We start from the raw sequence: 20250 nt of genomic DNA, 5'->3' as shown, positions 1-20250 counted from the left end.
TGCCTTGATCTTCAACCTGTATTTCCAGTCTCCAAAAAACAGTTTCAGATTCTGGAAATCACACTTTGTGAAACTCCAATGGCTTCTGCTACTTCAGCTTGTGTTTGGCCCCCCTCTAGCCGGCCAACAACTCTCCAAGCTTCTGATTTGGTTAAATGACTTCGTTGAGACATCGCACTCATCGAAACAACGCGCTTACTGAATGTCGATCATTCTTTTCTACTTTGTCTTACATTAAGTTCAAAGCCAAATCAAATTTGCTGCGGCTAAAGCGTCGTCTTCGAAGTCAAACTCAAAATTTGCTAACTGCGAAGTTTGAAAATAAAAATTTGCATTACTACTCTCTTCTTCCATTTTATGAAAAGAAAATTGCTTATACCGTTGTTTTATACCAGACTTACAATATCCTTTAATTATTTTGATCAGTATATATTATTATCTATCAATTTGCCAGTAATGGTTTCAGGGTAAAGGAAATTTTAAAATTTTTAAACTACGAAAGATATAGCTCCAATATCCAATAATCGGAAATGATTTGTAGTTAAAATTGTTTTTTCTTTCTTTCTAATTTGTATTCCAAATAAGCTGGGGAAATTTTTTTTAACAGCAAAATGCAGAATCGACATAAAACGCTCTATCGCAAAAGTGGCAAACTACTTTTTTAAAATTATATGTATGACGCCCGGTGGCTGAGTGGTAGCGCTTAGCGCTCCCGTCACAGGTCCTGGGTTCGATCCTCGGGCAGGACAAGATTGACTCAGCCTTTCATCCCTTCAGTGGGTCGATAAATGAGTACCAAGCATGGTTGGGAACTAAACACTGGGGCTCCGCTTTCAACTGACCACCTAACCGGAACATCTGCTCTCGCACCCCAAGGCCAAGAAGACTGAGATGGGCACAGTAGGCCTTGGCCCTAGTTTGATCTAAGAGTCTGAGAAGTTTCTTATATTATCATTCGTTAAGCAAGCAAAAGTTATTTTTTTTAAAGATCAAAAATTAATTTATTGAAAATTACACCATTTTCTACAAAGTATATTCTTACGAGAGACCAGCCTTAAAACTGGCATAAAATGTTAGCCGTACAAGTGAATTACATTTCAGCAGTTGAAGTTTTCTTCCTCCAAGTGTTTTATTTCTTTTCCTTTCAAATGTTGAGGTGCATCACACTTTCCTTTAACCATTTTGATTTCCAAAATCCATTTCATTTCGCAGTCACATTTCAATGGATTTCCTGCAAGATTTGTTTGTAGAAATGTTAATCAAATATATTACAGTCAATACGCACTCCTATTATTCAAATATTCCTTCGAAACTGCTTGCTCCAGATTTAAATTAATCGCTTTAGTTTTTTAGGACATATTTTTTTTATGTAATATGCCACTTATTTAAATTAAGCATTATGGTTAGCGTCTCGGTATTCGGGGTGACGAGGCATATTACAGATTTAACTTTTCTGGCGATGTCATTTGTTTTCGTATTTAGAACTTATAACAATAAGGTGAGTTTCGAAGCGTCTTACAATGTAAATTTACGACCACTAGTATAAATTTATAGCACCAGTAAAATCCGCTGACTTTTAAAATCTTTTCAAGTTCAAGAGGTTTCAACTAAAGGGAGTTTAAGACAGAATCAAATGCTATAACCATTTCCTTTAATAGCTGCATCCATTTTCTTGAAGACGCATCTCGGAGCTTTGTCCAGATTTAGAAACTCACCGGCAAAAAGTTATTAGCTACAAATCATAGAAACTAAAAAAATGCAATGAGATTTTCTCAATGATGCTTATTATTAATGTTGACCTTAATAAAACAAATAAATAAACCACATAAATAAAACAGAACAGATTAAATTATTTAAGAACAAAAATTGTCTTAATCCGAGGAAAATCATCAGAAAAAAATGAACTTCGCATTTTGTCTTCAAAAGATAGCTGATTAAATGTGTTCTCATTGATTGTATCTCATTCTCGCCTAGGCGTTATAAACTAAATCTGGAGCGCAAGGAGAAAAATAAGAATGAAGAATGGTTACTTTGGCTCTTTATTGTCTTTGGAATCAAACAAAATTCTATATCAAAAGGGAGGAAACTAAATGTTTTGAAACTTAAGATGTTTAAGGTTCCTTAAATCTTATAATGGCTCTTTATAATGACCCTAATCGGATAAAATTCCATTCCAATAAAAGATATTACTCTAATCATAAAATTCAAATTACGTGCATATAAAATTGTTCTCAGACAAATGCTTACTATCTAATGCAAGATTTTGTCTTTCAGAAATACTTCGGGCAAAACCTTTAGAAATTTTTAAAAGCCTATTATGGTCAGACCATACCAAATATTTTTAATACACTTTCAATTCCATTTGTTGTCAAATTCATTTTGTGAAACAAATTAAATTACGTGAAAAGTAATTTACCTTGCAGAGAAAGAACTGGATTCAAAACTGGTTTCAGAATTCTCTCTGAAAGAACTGTCAGGTGATTTTGTTGAAAATCTATAACAATTAGATCCTTCATGCCTTCGAACAAATTTTCTGGAAGCGATGTCAAATGATTGTTTCTGAAATAGTTCAGACATAATATAAAAAATTAAAATTATTAAACAGTGAAAAATGCAAGGTATACACAGAGCAGGGATAAGTCTGGGCAAGTTTTACCAGTCTGGGGGCCGTTTTAGCCCAGTAGTTAGAGAATCTTACTCCAGTTCGGAGGGTCTGGGGTTCGATTATTGACTCCGATAAGACTCAACGAGTTAATGCGATGTACGTGCTGGTAAAATCTGTGAAATCGAGAGTCCTGTGGTAGGTGCCTGAGCAGTACGATGGGTACAGGAATCTGGAGAAAATTTCCTTCCCCTTCAGATCTATGTCTAAATTGAGGAAGTGATCTCACAAATTGTGATAGCATCATGTCTTCGGATAATCCTCAGGGAGGTTTTCCAGATCGTCTCCAATAGCCCATTGTGCAGCTCTAGTGCGACGTAACTGAAGTATCTACCTTTATCAGTTTGGAAAACTCGGAACGAATTTAATCAGTCTGGAAAAGTTTGGGAAATGTCAGGAAATTTAATTAAAGTACACCAAAAGTCGGAAAAATTAAGGTTAAGGTGCAAGAAGTAATATTTTTCAAAAAAAAAATTTAAGAATTTTTTTTATGGAAAAATGTTTAACACTTTTACCTGTCATTAAAGTTGAAACTAAAGTTTATAAATACCTATAATATATAAATACTGCATATTTTATGTACGGGAAATAATTGCAGAATAGCAGCAATTAAATAGCACTGTAAACATGTAAGTAAATTGTTACAAATTTTGGAACGCGTTGAAACAAATTACGTTGTGTAAATTGACTGCAACCTTACTATGATTACGAAACTTAATATTGAGCAAATTGAATTATCTAAAAGTTAAGTACACGAGTTTGCTCGTGATTGCTCAACTTGATCGGAAACAATTTTTGATTCAACACATAATTAAAGGATCAACGTTAAGCTGATTTTCCTGAAAGTATTAGGCAAAATACAAGAAAAAATTGTATGAAAAACTAATCAAAATTGTTGATTATTCAAAGTGAAAAAGCTTTAGGTCGGCTGCTGGCAATCAATTTCTCCCAAGAGATACCAAGAAAGCAACTTCTAATTTATAATAATGTGCTTCATAATTTCTATAAAAGGGAAATAAAATGAAAAGGGAATTTGCAGTAAACTCTCGGAGTCGGAATTGGCAAAAAACAGAAACGATGTGGCATACTCAAAGTAAAGAAATCGAAGATTTATTAACTACTTCCGAAAGATCAATTATATGTCTCTGGGAATGAGGATGTCTCCTAAGGAAAGAAATAGCACAAGGGAAAAGGATGCTGGCAAAAATTGATATAAATTAGATTGTTTCGTGTACTAATTTTAAGCATGATTTTGAAAGTTCTTTTATTTTATAACCGTAGTTGAAAAGCCGACCCAATTGAGTTTACGGTTACTAAAGTTCCAATCCGTAGCTTTGAAATTTTGATACCTATCCAGAAGACAAAGGAACTGCTGAATCAAGTATTGGGAGAAATTTTCTAATGTTACATATTTTTGTTTTATTTTCTTGTTTGTCTCTTTTGTCTTTATTTTTCCTTTTTTCCACCATTATTCTCTTTATTCCACCATTATTTTTTTCATAGCTGTTGTTAAATAGCCGACCCAATTTTTGGGTTTCTGACTTCGAACTTCCAACTCCGTTACCTTGTAATTTTGAACCCAATCCAGAAGACAAGGAAACTCCTGTTTCGAGTATTGGGATAAATTTACCTTCGTGGAGGACTTTTTGATGGAATTAGCCAGCATTAGATGGAGAAGGAAACTACGAAAATCTCCCACGGTTAGCCTGACTGCAAAAGAACTCTTGACCCACAATCCCTCTACCACTGAGGATATTTCAAGTCACCACTGTGATCGGTGCAAGCCGGATGCGGAATTCGTATCGACCCGCCTTCGCTGGGATTCGAACCCGGTTCGCATCATTCGAAAGCGAACGCACTTTCCCCTGAGCCATCACGGCTCTAAAATATTTTTTGAAGAAAGTTTTTCAAATTTATTCTGGTACTACAGTCCGCGTTGGACCACGAGCTCTTTAAAAATTCTACTCGAAAGCCACATGTCTCATGTTTTCGCTTTCCGTATGTATATGTCCTCACTGGAAAACAGGATGTTACGTATGCATGTTGTCTCCGGATTATCATCAGGGATGTTTCCCAGATCGTCGCCAAAAGCCTATTGTGCAGCTCGAAGTAGAAGTGCCGTAGCGTTAAGGTCTTTAGGTCTCCTTTCGTGCTTTTCTCAAATGCATCTTTTTAAATCTATTCTGGGTTAATTGAAAGTAGTATCTAATGGTTAAACAGAGGCATAAAAGTAACATTACGTACTGTTACGGAGTTAACGTGTTGCAAAATAAGTCTGAGGGAGAATAAAAATGAATGAAAGATCCTCAGAGTCGTAGAACCAGTAGTTATGCTAAAAAAGGATTAGGGATCCCTCTCAGGGAAAAGACCTCTTCAGAAATCCAACAAATTCTTAAATTCATTGTTTCATTGATAAATAGATTGACAGGAAACTCAAACTTACCGGAATATCAGAATTCGTAGTTTAGAAGGAGTTGGGAACATACTCCTTTTCAACTCCTTCAGTCTGTCATGCCTGATATCGATCATCTCTAGTTGCTTAAATTCTCGAAATTGGTCAACCCGCAGTTCCCTTACGTCACAACCATGCAAGACAAGGTGTTTTAAAGATTTCGAAAAATGAGTGAAGTTCTGAAGACTTCCCACAGACATCTTTCTCATTCGCAATGTCGCTAACTTTTCCAGTGGAGATATTATTTTCCAATCCCATTTTCCATCAGCTATTCTCACCTTCAAACAGAATATAAAATATGTACACACATCTCTATAATAATAGAAGAGACATTTTTTGAAATGTCTCAAGAAAAGAATTTCTTTGTAACTTTAGAGATGTTTAGTACATGCAAGTTTTCAGAGATTTAAGAAACCGATATTATAAAACAAATATTTTTGAACACCCTATACCAGAAAAATCAAGCAGTTAGCATGTAATTTGCATCGATTGCTTTGGTTATTTACAATAACTGCATAAAATTTCGTAAACTTCGTTTACATATTTACGGAAAAATGGACATTTAACCCTTTCGCGCCGACTGTCACAAATACGTGACAGCAAAAAACCGTATCAATCAGGGTAAGAAGATAAAACTGGTAATCAAAGTAAGTCTTTAGCAGTTTATTTGTGGGCGGAGTTATAATTTTTCGATTTATTTAATTCACCATTACTTTGTTCGAAATAAAACTATTTAGTTATACTTTGATCATATATATAATCAATGTTTATTCAAACTAACAATAATTAAAATAAAAGCAAAGTAAGTCTGTCAAATTAGTAACGACTACATTTAAGTTACCGTTTTTTATTTAATTGCAACTTGATTCTGATTTTGTACGAATGCTTTTCTGAATCACCCGTCCCCTAGGGGTTAAAAAAAAACTAATTTTTGTATTACATGTTTTTGCTATAACTTGAAAAATAGTCAATAAAATTAAAAAATAAAAATTTTTGGAGCAAAATTTTTTCAAAATATTTGGTAAAAACTGCGCAAGATTTGAGTATTTAAAGTAGCTCTTTTATACTACCCATACGCGAAAAAAAAAACTTCAAAAAAATTCATAATTTTGTAATGAATCGTATTTGACAACTAATAAAGAAAGGTAAAATTTCAATATCTTAGAAATTTAAAAAGTTTCAAGCAATTTGCTAAGTAGATTTTGTACTTTTCGAAGGAAAACTCAAAATTCGATTGATTTTTATTCGACCGATTTTGGCATGTAAAAGTAAGTTCTTTAAAATGATGTAATTATCTTTGGCTAAACGAATTTCATAATTGTGTGCAAAAGTTTTTCAATTAGTTTAAAAATTAACTCTAAATGTAGTGAAATATGCAAAAAGTAAAATTAACATTAAGGGATCCAAACTTGGGACGGTTCTCCTGTCCAAACTATTGGGGCCATATTTCTGTCCTAGATGACTGTAAATATTTGATATATTTTTAGTGTCAGAAATTAAATCATAAATCCGTTTTTGTTTCTAATTTTGCAACTTAAATTATCGTCTGCATTAATGAGTTAGCATATTTGAGGTCACTCCCTCAAAAGCATTAAGATTGAGTCGTAGAATGCGAAGATCTGAACATTAGATCAAAAGTTATTCAGGTTGGTCCGCTTATTTTTTTTTTTTTTGCGCAATGTACTTAAAGTAAGAAATTTGAATGGCGTTATGAACTAAATCTGGCGCAAAAGAGGAGAAATAAAAAATAATGGTTACTTGAACTCTTTATTGCACTTAATAGTTGGTATAAATCAGTGGAGTTGCATTTTTATTGTAATTTATATAAATTTTTAGACATTTTCTAGACATTTACACAAATCTTTAAGGCTAAAACATTTTCCCTCTTTTCAAAATTTAATATGTACAAAACATGAAGATTACCACTTATGTAAGTCTACGCCACATTTTATGCTTTAACAATCGATGCATTAAAATCAAAAACGGAACCTTTAAGCAAATTCTTGTCTTGGTATAGACATTGACAGAAAAGAACTTTGGGCAAAAGGTTTTACTTTTTAAATTATGGGTTTACGAAGATATTAAAAGATTGCATTGAAACAGTGTAACATATTAAAAACGAAAGTGTGTATAAATATTGAGAGGAAAAATCAGGACAGAATTTAAAAGTTTAAAAATTTCTAATTTTGAGTAAAAATGCATAAAACATATCTAAATATACACAATATATGTTACTGTGAATGACCGAAATTGGTGAATGTTGACAATCACATAGTCACTTTGTCTGAAATATATGCTAGGCCTAGTTAAGTGCTACTGTTCGGTATATATTTGCCCGGTATGCCCTACATCAATATTTTTCTAAGGTTCAGTGCCACTGCCCGATACTCCGAACACTGATGTTTCTCTAAATCTATCCTCAGCAGATATTAAAATATCGAATAAATATAATAATATCAACGAATAAATTAATATCAAATCGGATATAACAAATATTTTGGACATTTACCAAAGCGATTACGTGACTGTTGACATTTACCGGTGAATGTAGACATTCTCTTGATTTTAGTCATTCACTGTAACACATATATCAAAATTAGCTAGTTTTACTTCGTACAAAGAATTACTAACTCAGTTTCCAAATAATATTTAATTTGAGTTATATTAGACTAATTTAAAGTGGCTGTAAATCAGAAATTTTAATCAAACTGAAAGTAAAAATTTAAAAAAAGTTGTATAATTACCTCATTCAGCAACAAATGATCGATTTTATTATTCTGGGGAATGAATTCAAAAAGTTCTTCTGTGAGGACTGAGTGTGAAACCTCCAGCCACGTGAAGTTTCTTTCAAACATCAATCTCGGTATATACTTTATTTCCATATTTTCCATGCTCAGCCTTCTCACGTTGAATCCTTGGACTTCTTTTAAATAATGGGAAAATTCTCTGAAACATGATAAATTTCTGCACACAAGTTCTTGAAAATGGGGTCGATTTTCGAAGCATTCGCAAGCATCACCGTAAAAGCTGGGTTCAGAGCAAGAAACTTGAGATGGCTGTCTAAAGCATTCCACAAATACTGTACACAGTTGAAAAACAACGAAAGACAACAACAGCACCTTCATATTTAACAGTGATTTCACAAAAATTAATGTTTTCGGCACGTAAATCCAGCAGTGAAGTAGTTTTGAAATACTTATAACTCAAAAATTACTTTACAGTTACAGCGTAAAGGATTTCTTTTCCATAGGTGAGTTGTCCCGCTGTGAACTGATCGTAAGGACGCGGTTCCCAGTAGAACACCGGCATCACTGGCTGCTGTCAGTAAGCGAGTGGGTGACCACTTTGTCAGCCAGCGTAGGGACCGAGAATGCACGGTATAGGTTCTCGTTAAACTGTTCTACCGTAAAGTGCTCGACTTCGCACGCATGTGATTGGACTACCAAAGCAGGTGAGCCATCCCATCTGTAGAGAGTCAAAATTGCGATGTCATGTCTCCGGATCATCCTCAGGGATATTTCCCAGACCATCGCCAATAGCCCATCGCGCAGCTCTAGTGCCTACCTACCTACCATAGGTGAGCTGTTGTAGTTTATTAACGTCACATTAGAGCTGCACCGTGGGCTGTTTTCGATGGTCTGGAAAACATTCCTGAGGATGATTCGAAGACAGGCTATCATAATTTCAGTCATCTGCAAAGAGGATGGCACCCCTACTTCGGTACCACGACGATCTGGGAGCGAAGTCGAGCACTTTAAGGAAGAACAGTTTAACGAGGGCCAATACCGCACATCCTTGGTCCCTTCGCTCACTGATCCAAGTGTTCACCCACCGGCACACTGACCACAGCGCTAGTGATGCTTGACTTCGGTGTTCTACTGGAAAACGTGTCTTTACAATCAGTTACCCGTGGGACCTATAAATGAGTTAGATTTCAGTCACCCTTTGGATTATTAACCATTTCTTAATAATAATTAATAATTATTGTCATTTGGGTTATCTTTTCAATGACAGCTCTCTTTCAGATTGACCATATGTTTGCAAACATGTTGAGGCGTTTGAAAAAAATAGTTCTTAGACAACGAAAAAACAAGGTCGCGGGTGCTTGTCCCGATATAATTGAAGAACCTCAGGACTTACGCTCGAATAACATACAAGAGCTTAACTCAAGTCAGACAATTTTACATATTTAACTAAGCGCTAAGGTCCTATTCCTATTCTTGCGAGCACTGAATTTCTACACTGATTTCAGGCCAACTTGAGATTGCTGTCGCATTTAGTATTGCAACGGGTGGAAAAAACCCCGGTTTATTCCCATAAATAAACCGGTCTTTTTCAGGAAGGAAATTTTAAAAATTGCTGATTCTTTTATTCCTAGGACCTTAAGTTAGCATCCAAATCAATGAAATTACATTTTTCAGTGGCCGGGATAGCCTGGTCGGTAGGGCGCTGGGGCCCATATCTGAGAGTTCGTGGGTTCGAACCCCGCCGGCCGAAGACTCCCCATGTAGTAAAGTGACGGATGCACGTTAAATCTGTCGAGTCGCAAAAGTCCTCCATGCTCCCATAACAAATCAATACCTCTTGGGGTACTGGATTGGAGATCGCTCGTTCTCTGATTCAGGTCAAAATTACGATCTGTGGATGAATGAATGGCTGTATGAATGGATTCGCCCTATAAACGGTGCGACATATGGTGTGGCAGAAGTCGAATTCTTGGTCATAGATGGCGCCAATGAAAAATAAGAAACGCACACTCTGCCTTAAAATTTGCTCGGTTTCACCAAGCAACACATTTTTCAGTAGAAGTACCGGAAGCTTTTCGAAAGAAACCTAATAGTGAAACAGTTGATTGACTTGATAAATTGATTGATTTATAGACTTTTTAACTTTTTGCTTAATTTTTGATTGTTTAATTTGAAAAATAGCATTCTGCTTTATCTTATTTTTATAAGATAAAGCAGATTAGCAATTTATAAATATAAGAAAAAATTAGTAATCATAATATATATTTTTTGATGATAGTTTTGGAAAAAAAGTTAAATTATATTGTAATTAACAATGTAATTATATTCAATAAATTTTGTGCTAAACTTATAAACTTAAATATGCTTTCATATATATTAAATTAACTTTTAATAAAATACAGCAAAATTTAATAGATTAGCTAAGTGTTCAGAAAAAAAATGCATTGAAGTATATGAAGCTAATCGAATGCTACCTTTTTTATTGTATTACAGTTATTATACAGCATACATTAATGATTTTCTATTAAAAATAGACCAGTCTTTTTTTTTACTTTTAAATTCTCAATATTTTCCAAAATTCCAAGGTTTTTTTCCCGTCTTTTAAAAACTTTGTCTTTTTTTATATCACTGTCACAATTTCTACTGGAATTTCTTTTTTTAAGTCAGCAGGTTTTTTGACAAAAATATTTAAAAAACTGTCGGTCTAATTCAGGATGTGTGCTTGCTCGTGCGTGTTACATGTATACAAAATAGAAGTTTATTATTTTTTTTATTTTCTTTTTATTTTTTTAAAAGCCGACCAGGTGGTCGAGTAGTTAGCGTGCCTGACTGCGGAGCCGACGTTTGCTGGTTCGAATCCTGCTCACGGCATGGATATTTATTCCTCTCTCTCTGTGTTCTATGTCCTTTCTCACTGTTGCGTTTAGTAAACAGGACAAGAACAGGACCAGAAATACTACCGAATGGCTCTCATTCCACAACGTCCTCCATAATCACTCCTTCCTCAATAGTGATCCTGACTCACAACAAATGATTAACGAAGAAATTGATAACCTGATCAACATCATACAAGATGCATACAAAAATGCCTCATACAGCACTGAAATCAGGAACGATTATTATAAATTGCCATTCTACATTAAATGTCAAATTAAAATGAAGAATAAATTAAGGAAACTTTATCAGAGAACTCTGGATCCAAACATTAAAAATCAGCTAAATAACTTTAGCAAAAGCATAAAGAAACAAATCGACGAATTTAAAAAAGAAACCTGGAACGAAAAAGTCGAGAGTCTTACCACTCTGGACAAAACCGCTTGGAACATGGTACGATCTCTAAAGGCGAATAACACCACTAACATGCCACTAAATGGCCCAAATGGCAAGACTTATTCCGATAGTGATAAATGCGAGATTTTCGCAGACACAATGGAAAGACAATTTTCGCTCAATAATGATCATATTGATGCAAATTCCGATGACATTATCAGCAAGGCCGTCAAAAATTTCTTAAAAAATGACTATCATTTAACATCAGATCTAGCCACTGTGGAAGAGATCACCAGTATTATCACCAATTTTCAGAATAAGAAAGCTCCCGGTGCTGATAATATAAATAACCTCATGATTAAAAACCTCCCTCCCAACATCATCGAGCAGCTGCTAAACATCATCAATGCTTGCCTGAAACTGAAATATTTCCCACCAAAATGGAAACATGCTCAGGTTGTGCTCTTCCCTAAGCAGGGGAAAAATCTTCTAAATCCTGAAAGCTACAGACCTATTAGTTTGCTGACCGTATTTTCAAAAATTTTTGAGAAGATAATCCTCAACAGACTAAAGCCCCATCTCAGTTTTATCCCGGATGAACAATTCGGTTTTCGAGAACACTTATCCACCACTAAACAACTAGTGAGAATTATTGAGAATATTAACCAAGGATTCTTCAAAAAAGAAACAACAGCGCTCCTGATGTTGGATGTGGCCAAAGCTTTTGACCGAGTCTGGCATCAGGGCCTCGTATACAAGCTCATAAATTTCAATATCCCCAAAGATCTAATACTACTAATTAATAATTATCTGACAAACAGAACTTTTCATATTAAGATCAATACAGCATTTTCTTCCGCTAGAAACATTAAAGCAGGAGTTCCGCAAGGTTCAATTCTCGGCCCTGTGCTCTACCTAATTTATTCAGCAGACTTTCCAAATTTTAATAATATGAGAAACATCACCTCAGCCTTCTACGCAGATGATACAGCACTTATGAGCAGATCAATAAATCCCAAGAAGTCTGTTACTAATCTCAGTAATATCATACCTCATATCGAAGCCTGGTGCACAAAATGGAAGGTAGCCATCAACACCACTAAATCTTCACTACTAATTATTAGGAAATCAAGTAAAAAGAAAGTCATTTATCCAAATATTACTCTTTTCAATGATGAAATACCACTAGTTCGAAAGGCCACCTACCTAGGCGTCACTCTTACTAGTTCTTTAAACTGGAATACCCATATTGAAAATATTATTAGCAAAGCGCAAGGAGCCTATAGATCTCTGAAACCAATATTAAACTATAATTCAAAACTATCTCTCAAAACAAAACGAACCCTATACCTCCAATGTATTCGACCGATCATCAGCTACGCAGCCCCTGCATGGAGCACAACCACTGTTAGTCAAAAAAAGAAACTGGAGATCACTCAAAATAAATTCCTCAGATATATCACAGGAGCCCCCAGATCCATGAGAATGAAAGATCTAAGACGAGAGTTAAAAATCAACAAAATAGATGAGCACATAGCTGAACTATGTGCAAGTTTCTTCAGAGATGCACTCTCTTGTCATACGTGCAATTACTTTAAAAATTTTGATTTTGAGCTCATCAAAGACAACATAAAATATAGCCCGGCAACCGCCTTTTTCCTATCCGACGGAGTTTTGTCCCGTAAATTTTGTAAATAGCTGTAAATACTTGTAAATAATTTTGCGCATTTATTATGTATTTCTCCTTTTCTCTGAGACTATGTGGCTACTGTGCACCTGAGAAGCTCGGGGGTAATACCTCGAAGGGAGGCGAGGCAGTCTGCCACAAAACCTCTCCTCTCTCTTAAATTTGTTTGTTCAATCTCACTACTTCATTTTAATTTTCTCTCAGTAAAAGATACTAAACCCCAACTTTCACCTTTCAGTTGCGCTTCGGCGATTTATTATTTATTTCCACTCAGATGAATTAGTTGGAGCCCCTAGCGGGGCTGATGCTAAGATAACCAACACATATGAGATGAGATGAGATATGAGATGTCCTTTCTCCTTTGTGTGATTGTGGGAACGTGACCCGCCCTATAAACGGGTTTGTGGTCGTGTGACGTGGGCGACGCTGCTCCACCGCCGTGGCTTTGCCACTGGTGCCCACTGGGTAACGAGAAGAGAGTAGCAGCTCTGGCATTAGAGGCCAATGGGACAATAAATCCCAAGTGCCCAACATTAAAATTTTAATTTTTTTATTTTTAAAAATGCATTATTAATGTATTATTGTATTGTAAAATGTATTATCTAAAAAAGCTTCAAAATTCGAAAGATTAAAAAAATAATTCAGTTGAAGAATACTTCACATTAGTTTCAACACAATTATTTTAAAATAATTGAATCAAATTTTTTAAAGCATTTTTTAGCATAGTTATTTAAAATAATTGATTAAAAAAAAAACTATTTTTAAATAATTAGTTTATTGAAATTATTTACTTAAAATAATTCTACTGAGCTATTTTTAATTCTTTGGCAGTCTTTTAGGTATTTTTTAAAAATAAATGAATCACAGGTATAAATAAAAAGTCACAATTAATTTTTTTAAACAACATTTATTGCAAAAAACGATAAAAAGTGGGATAAAAATAGTTAAGCGCGGGAAACTTTCAGCTTCATCTGGATTTCTTCAATAATTGGATCTATTCTTTTAGAAGCTCCTCTGAAAGCATCAACATCAGGTCCAAGCATCTTCATGAGTGCAGGAATCTGAAGGAAGAAAAAAAATCAATACATTTGTACTAATTCAAACGCGAATACATTGAAAACCTTCAATCTTCAGTATTTTATCGTAATAATGTGGAGTAGCTCAGGGATTAGTTCCAAGTATATTTATTGATTGTTCAATAAATAAAATCTAATATAGATTTTTCCGACTTTTATTTTGAACAACTCAGTATTTTGTCTGTCCTTGTCACGGAACGCTATTTTATAATATTACTCTAGAATTGTTTGCGCTAGGGTTTCGAAATTTGGACATCGATTGCGAGGAGCAATTTTAGCTATACCGATCCGAAAAATCGTTTTAAATTTTTAATTATTCCGTTCGGAAGAAATGTTCAAAAAAAATTTTTTTTACGCATTAGTTTACATTAGCCATTGTTAAAAATATAATTGCGAACGATTCTGTTTAAGATTTTATCACACGCGCTTTAATATTTATTTAATCAGTCATCACCGTGAATGACACGTGGATCGCTGCTACGTCACCGAATTTGCAATTCTAAAACTATATGTAACTACGTTTATTTTGTTTTTTGTTTCGTGTTTATAGTTACGCTTTTAAAACGTCTTGGAAAAAAATAAGATGAATTTTTTTAATGACTTAGTGAATCGCAAGACTAAAAAGTATGTAATAAAATAATTAACATTTAAAAAAAATTCTCTAAGGATTTGTACGAAGAAGTAATAAATAAAATATTGTACGTAACTTATGAAAATTGAGTTTTTATATAATCTTGATTAATTTTCCATGTATTATGCTTATTTTATCTGCATTTTATCGTAAAATCGGTTGCAAGAATTTCTTATAATTTTTTTAAAAAAAAGCAGATGAAAAGTCGGTGGATAACTTTTAGGAATGACTTCTGGCATAATGATAGGATTATCACGTCTGAGACTCAAATGTTTCAAGAGACTCATATTTGAGGTCATTTCAAATATGCTAATTAATCAGCGAAGTCGAAATTTTCAGTTGCGAAGTCAGTCACAAAAATCTACTCTCTCTCCGAATAAACATAGCAATTTTTCTGCGGATTCGGATTTTCTGACCTGCAAAATGAAAAAGGGTGGTCCCAATTTGGGAAATAAGGTCCCAATAGTTTGATCAGGAGAACGGTCCTAAATTTAGACACATTAATGATAATTTTACTTTTTGCGTACATCACTATATCTCAAGAGCTTTTTAAGCGATTTGAAAATTTTTGATAACAATTATAAAATTTATTTATGCCCAAAAAATTCACGCAAAAAATAATTTTTTACAGTTAATTATTACTATTTATTACTTCAGTTGAAAAAATGTTTAACTTGTAAGGTATAAAGTTTTCAACATCATTTTAAGAAGGAAAATTTTATATGGCAAAATACAAAACTCGAGTACAATCGATTGAATAGTTTCTTAGTTTTGAAATTTAAAAAAATCATTTTTTAAGATTTATTCATCCGATTTTATTCAAATTTTGTATCCGATTTACAATACAAATATTTGTCGACTATTATGAAATAAAACGATCATATAGTAAAAAATTTTTAAAAACTATTTTTTGAAATTTTTTTTTGCATCTTAATTAGGGCTCGCTTGCCAGCGAGTTCTAATTAAGAGGCCAGATTTAAAAACGTGCATATTTTTACACGTAGATTACGCACAGAAGTTTGAATATATGTCCTCCGACCATTTTCTTCTACAAAAAAAAAATGACGCTATTTTCAGAAATGACTAAATTTTCCCGTGTTCCTTCGTGTTTTTAAATATTTCATGGCTTTATTTAGGTCTATCCTAGTAAAAACAAATCTTTATCGTTGCTTTCACGTAAAAACCACATAATTTAGCTATCATATCAAAGGTTTAAACTTATAGATAAGGCATTATTTTCTCCGAATGAAATAAAAAGAAAATATAAAATTTTAGAAAGAAAAATTTAAAGAAGTAATAGTAATTATTTAAGCTATCTTTAAGAATATGAAAATATTAATCAATAAAAAGCCACGTTTAAGAATAGAAATTCAGTATTTCTTCATTGAAATTTGCGGTCACAATAGAGTAGCAATCACAAAGATGGCGGCATGTCGGGGCTTTAATTTGAGTTAGAAAACCCACTAAACATTGAATTATTACTGAAATTAAAATAAAATTCCTAAGCTAACTTACCTCATTATAACTAATGAACATGAACCTCAACAATGCTGTGAGACTTTGGAAAACTAGAAGAAAGATATATTGTTATTATCTTATTTATTATAATATGTAGAATATTTTTGTATTTTTTATTAACGCTTGTTTCTTGTTCTAATCAAAAACTTAAAATTTGGTATACTGTAGGTTGAGTCATTGACTTTGTTCGAGTCAATGGTCATTTGAACCTGGTCTGACTTGGTCAGATTTTGGAGGATTAGTTACCACAACAACAGGGATGGCGGACAAATTTGTTAAATTTATTTTGACATTTCTTTTCCTTTTTACTAACCTTTATGGTAACTTATTGATTATTCATACATGGTTATAAATTTATGTGATAATAATTTTCTAATTGGTAAAGATATATTGTACTTAAAACGTAAAGAATGCCATATATTGTATAAATATCTTCGTGTGTGGATTCTATAAATTCCTACAATGAATTTTCGTTAATTTATGTAAATTTTGAAAAATATTAATAACAAGAAAATTTAATGTTCAATGAGGGAAAAAAATTGTATATTTATATCTTTTATGAAATGTCATGTCGACAAAATATTATTACATTTTCATTAAAAATTCTTTCTTTTTTTCAATAATTTTGCGATTCTTTTTTTTATGCAGGGTGTTCTGATTAAAAATATCAAAACATGTTAGATGACCGGAAAAAACTAAGAGGAGGGGAAAGGTGACAATTAGAAATAATTTCAAGTTTCATCAAGCAATCAAACTGGTTGTAGTAATTTATTGGTATAGTTCTGAGGACAGTTTTTTTTTCATGTTTTCAAAGGAAAATAAAAATCTATAATAAAGTGCAATGATTGCGGAATACACTGTGTGAGTATTATTATTTAATAAATATATTAATATGCTAATTGTCTTTTTTATGAATTATATTCAATTATGATTAGTTATTATAATCATTACAGGATGAACGTTATTTTATGCAACTATGATAAACCGAAGCATATTTCTTTGTATGGAACTAAATAAAACATGCAAATTAATATATATATATATATATATATATATATATACATACACTGAAGAGCCAAAAAAACTGGTATATCTGCCTAATATCGTGTAGGGTACCCGCGAGTACGCAGAAGCGCCGCAACACGACGTGGCATGGATTCGATCAATGTGTGAAGTAGTGCTAGAGATAATTGACACCATGAATCCTGCAGGGCTGTCCATAAGTGGGAGTAAGAGGGGGTGGGGATGTCTTCTGAACATCACGTTGGAAGGCATCCCAAATATGTTCAATAAAGAACATATCAGAAATTCGTTCGTTCAGAACGTTTCAGAAATTATTATTATTTTTAATTTTTGTAATTTCACAAATTAAAGTCAACTTACTTGATGAAGCGAAAATTTAATACACTTTTTACTGTTTTACATATGGGGTCTTTTTTTTTAAAATCACTTTATTATCAAAAAGATTGAAGATCGAAATGAATTACTTTTGAAATGTACAAATATATAAATATTAGGCATAACTGCCATGGAGATCCAGACATTTGGCAATTGTATTCGTTTTTTTACCCTACGATTTGATAGAGTTTTCAAAGCTCAATGTTCATTAAAAAGGCTTATGTGTGATAACTGAAGATATTATTACTTAAGAGATTATTACTTAAGAGAGATTATTAATTATTGAAAGGGAAATAATTTACACTCATGTTTGTGTAAAATGCAACACCATCAAGGAAAATGCAAAACGAACAGAACTTACGCGAAACGTAAAGTCAGGTAAGACATGCAAATTATTAGAATTACAAAACGATTGCGCGTGTGTGGAACGAGAACTGTTCTATGCTCCTCGTATTCCAGTTGAAATCAGTTATCGTCTTCTGTCTGCATGGACACAGGAGGAGCATACATGGCGAAAACCAGACAGTGAGGCACACCGTAGGGATGGACAATACAGCAGCATCTCCTGTGTTAGCACAACGTTTGAGAACAGCTACTTGTGTTTTGTTGTCTAGGTCTACGGTTCGTTGCCGTCTAATGCAGCATCAACTGTGTGTAAGGGTTCCTCTACGCAGGATTCCTATGGGGATGAATCACAGACACCTCCGATTTCAATGATCTCAGCATGCATGACGTACCCTGCAGCAGTTCTTTGATTAAATCTCGCTACCATCTGGATTTTATTCTATAACCGTCGTTGAACAGCGGACCAAATTTTCAGTTTACGACTGCCAATGTTCAACTCCGTAGCCTTGTAATTTTGAGCCCAATCCAGAAGACAAGGGAATTCCTGGATCAAGTGTTAAGAGAAATTTGCCTTCGTGGAGGACTTTTTGATGGAACTAATCAGCATTTGCTTTACATGTAGAGGTAAAAGCACGAAAACCTCCCATGGTTAGCCTGATGGCAAGGGGACTGTAACCAATGATCCGTCTACCACTGAGGATATTTTACGTCAGCACTGTGGTCGAATTCGAATCAATCAGCCATTGCCGGGATTCGAACCCTGTTCAGCTCATTGGGAGGCGAGCGCTTTATCCTCTGAGCCACCACGGCTCTACCATCTGGATTGAAATGATCGAAGAAGTTGCAGATGTTACAGAGGGGGCATCTACTCCAATAATGTATTTGCTGATTGAATCATGCTTTGGGAAGCTATTTTGTGCAATTGTGGATCTCATTAAGTACAAATTGTGGACAACTTTGATAGTGGACGTAAGGGAAATTGTCTAACCAGATGTCTTCCCCATTATTCGATGCATGACGTGTGTTATACTTTAAGCAAAATGATGCCCATGCGTACGTTTCCAAGACTGCATGCAGCCATCTTTGGTGCCTTACTAGTTTTAGCTTTTTCCATTGCCTGGTGGTTCTCCGGTAGTGCATTTCATCGGTCAACGACTCGCTGCTCGTACAGCTGATGGGGTACACAGTAAGACAGAGCTTTTTCGTCAAGTCATATGCAATGTCTTTTCCCAGGATTATATTCACAGCCTGTATGCCTTAACATAGCAGATATATAATATATTGATTTCCGACATTCTTTTTTTTAATCTTGCACATTTGATCTTTTTTTGTGCCACTGTCGGCATTATGTGGAATAAATTTCCCCAATTCCTGACAAATCCTTTATACTGTTGCAATCTTCATAAACATTAGTGTATTTTGTTTAATTATGGTAGTAAGTTGGTTATTGTTCTATACATATGCTCATTAATAAATTTACGTACGTAGTTCCTCAGGCACTTGTTCTTGGAGAAACTGGAGAACAGCCATGGCTAGTTCTGTAGCAATATCATCGAAAAGCTGAAAAAGAAAACAGACAAAAATTATGCAAACAAAATTATAAAACAGAGGCTTAGCATTTTTAATTTACGAATTTAGAGAACATTTTTAATTATTTTTGCTCCATAAATTTTATGACAGTCCATTTTTAAGATTTCGTACAAATTCAACTGCAATCGGATTAAAATTTCCACCAAGAGCTCTGATGGTAGTGATGGTTTTATCTGGACGAATAAAAATTCTTTATCTCCAGATAAAAAACAATCCCAAGTCAAAATTTTTGATGGTTTTTTATTGATGGACCAACATAATCTTGATGGTAACCCTCAATAATTCCATCATGAACCATTATATTTTTGATGGTAACCAACATAGGTAACTATCACTTCAATGTAGGAATTCGGACTGATTTATGATGGTTCAATATTAGAATAGCAATTTGTTTTGATGGTTTGTTCATGGTGAACCATGGGAAATTTCCATCATAGTTTCTTAGAAATCAAATTTTAGAATGATCATGAACCACCATCACCCCAATTTAGGAATTCACACTAATTCTTGGTGGGCCAACATAAAAAAAATTGTTTTGATGGCCTATTCCTGTTAAACCAACAATAATTATTATTAAATCATCATGAAAATGCACTGTTGGAACCATAATGGATCATCAAGATCATAGATCATCACGGATTGTTGGTCCATGAGAATCAGACTTCTCTTGATGGTTAACCATCATAGCATTAAAGTATCATTTTCCATCATGGAATGATGGAAGTTTGTTGGCATATCAAAAACCATAAACGCAGAATGGAAAATGTTGGATGATGGTGACCATCAAATGATGTTGGAACATCATAAATCACATTGAAACCAACATAAACCATCAAGATATTTTGATGTTATCATCAAGAATTTTGACTTATGA

The 20250-nt window shown here is 33.8% G+C and overlaps 2 protein-coding genes across 2 annotated transcripts in view; both read right to left on the bottom strand.

Annotated features, from left to right (window-relative positions):
- Nucleotides 1–976: 976 nt before the first annotated feature.
- Nucleotides 977–9091, bottom strand: LOC107455930 (phospholipase A2 inhibitor beta). The gene is made up of 4 exons (XM_016073660.2): nucleotides 7859–9091; nucleotides 5106–5392; nucleotides 2417–2559; nucleotides 977–1231 (listed from the first exon to the last, which is right to left on the bottom strand). Exons 1-4 carry the CDS (start codon nucleotides 8237–8239, stop codon nucleotides 1098–1100), a joined length of 945 nt encoding a protein of 314 aa, XP_015929146.1. The 5' UTR covers nucleotides 8240–9091; the 3' UTR covers nucleotides 977–1097.
- A 4614-nt stretch (nucleotides 9092–13705) lies between these two features.
- The window catches only part of LOC107455922 (uncharacterized), a 57628-nt gene continuing 51083 nt past the window's right edge, over nucleotides 13706–20250 (bottom strand). The window contains exons 10-12 of the mRNA XM_016073650.3: nucleotides 19271–19346; nucleotides 16041–16093; nucleotides 13706–13879 (exon numbers count right to left, since the gene is read on the bottom strand). Coding sequence (XP_015929136.1) covers nucleotides 13763–13879; nucleotides 16041–16093; nucleotides 19271–19346 — 246 coding nt within the window. The 3' untranslated portion in view covers nucleotides 13706–13762. The remainder of the gene's footprint in view (nucleotides 13880–16040; nucleotides 16094–19270; nucleotides 19347–20250) is intronic.

Source organism: Parasteatoda tepidariorum, chromosome 2, assembly GCF_043381705.1.
Source record: "Parasteatoda tepidariorum isolate YZ-2023 chromosome 2, CAS_Ptep_4.0, whole genome shotgun sequence".
In the NCBI taxonomy this organism is placed as follows: Eukaryota; Metazoa; Arthropoda; class Arachnida; order Araneae; family Theridiidae; genus Parasteatoda; species Parasteatoda tepidariorum.
This window is presented reverse-complemented; position numbering and strand designations above follow the sequence as displayed.

What these genes read in the sequence shown, in the direction of transcription:
- LOC107455930 (XM_016073660.2), bottom strand. Translation starts at nt 8,239, where the DNA reads ATGAAGGTGCTGTTGTTGTCTTTCGTTGTTTTTCAACTGTGTACAGTA. An exon ending in ATCATTTGTTGCTGAATGAG is followed by an intron (nt 5,393 to 7,858) that starts GTAATTATACAA and finishes TTCTGTTTGAAG; the next exon opens with GTGAGAATAGCTGATGGAAA. An exon ending in TCCAGTTCTTTCTCTGCAAG is followed by an intron (nt 1,232 to 2,416) that starts GTAAATTACTTT and finishes CAAATCTTGCAG; the next exon opens with GAAATCCATTGAAATGTGAC.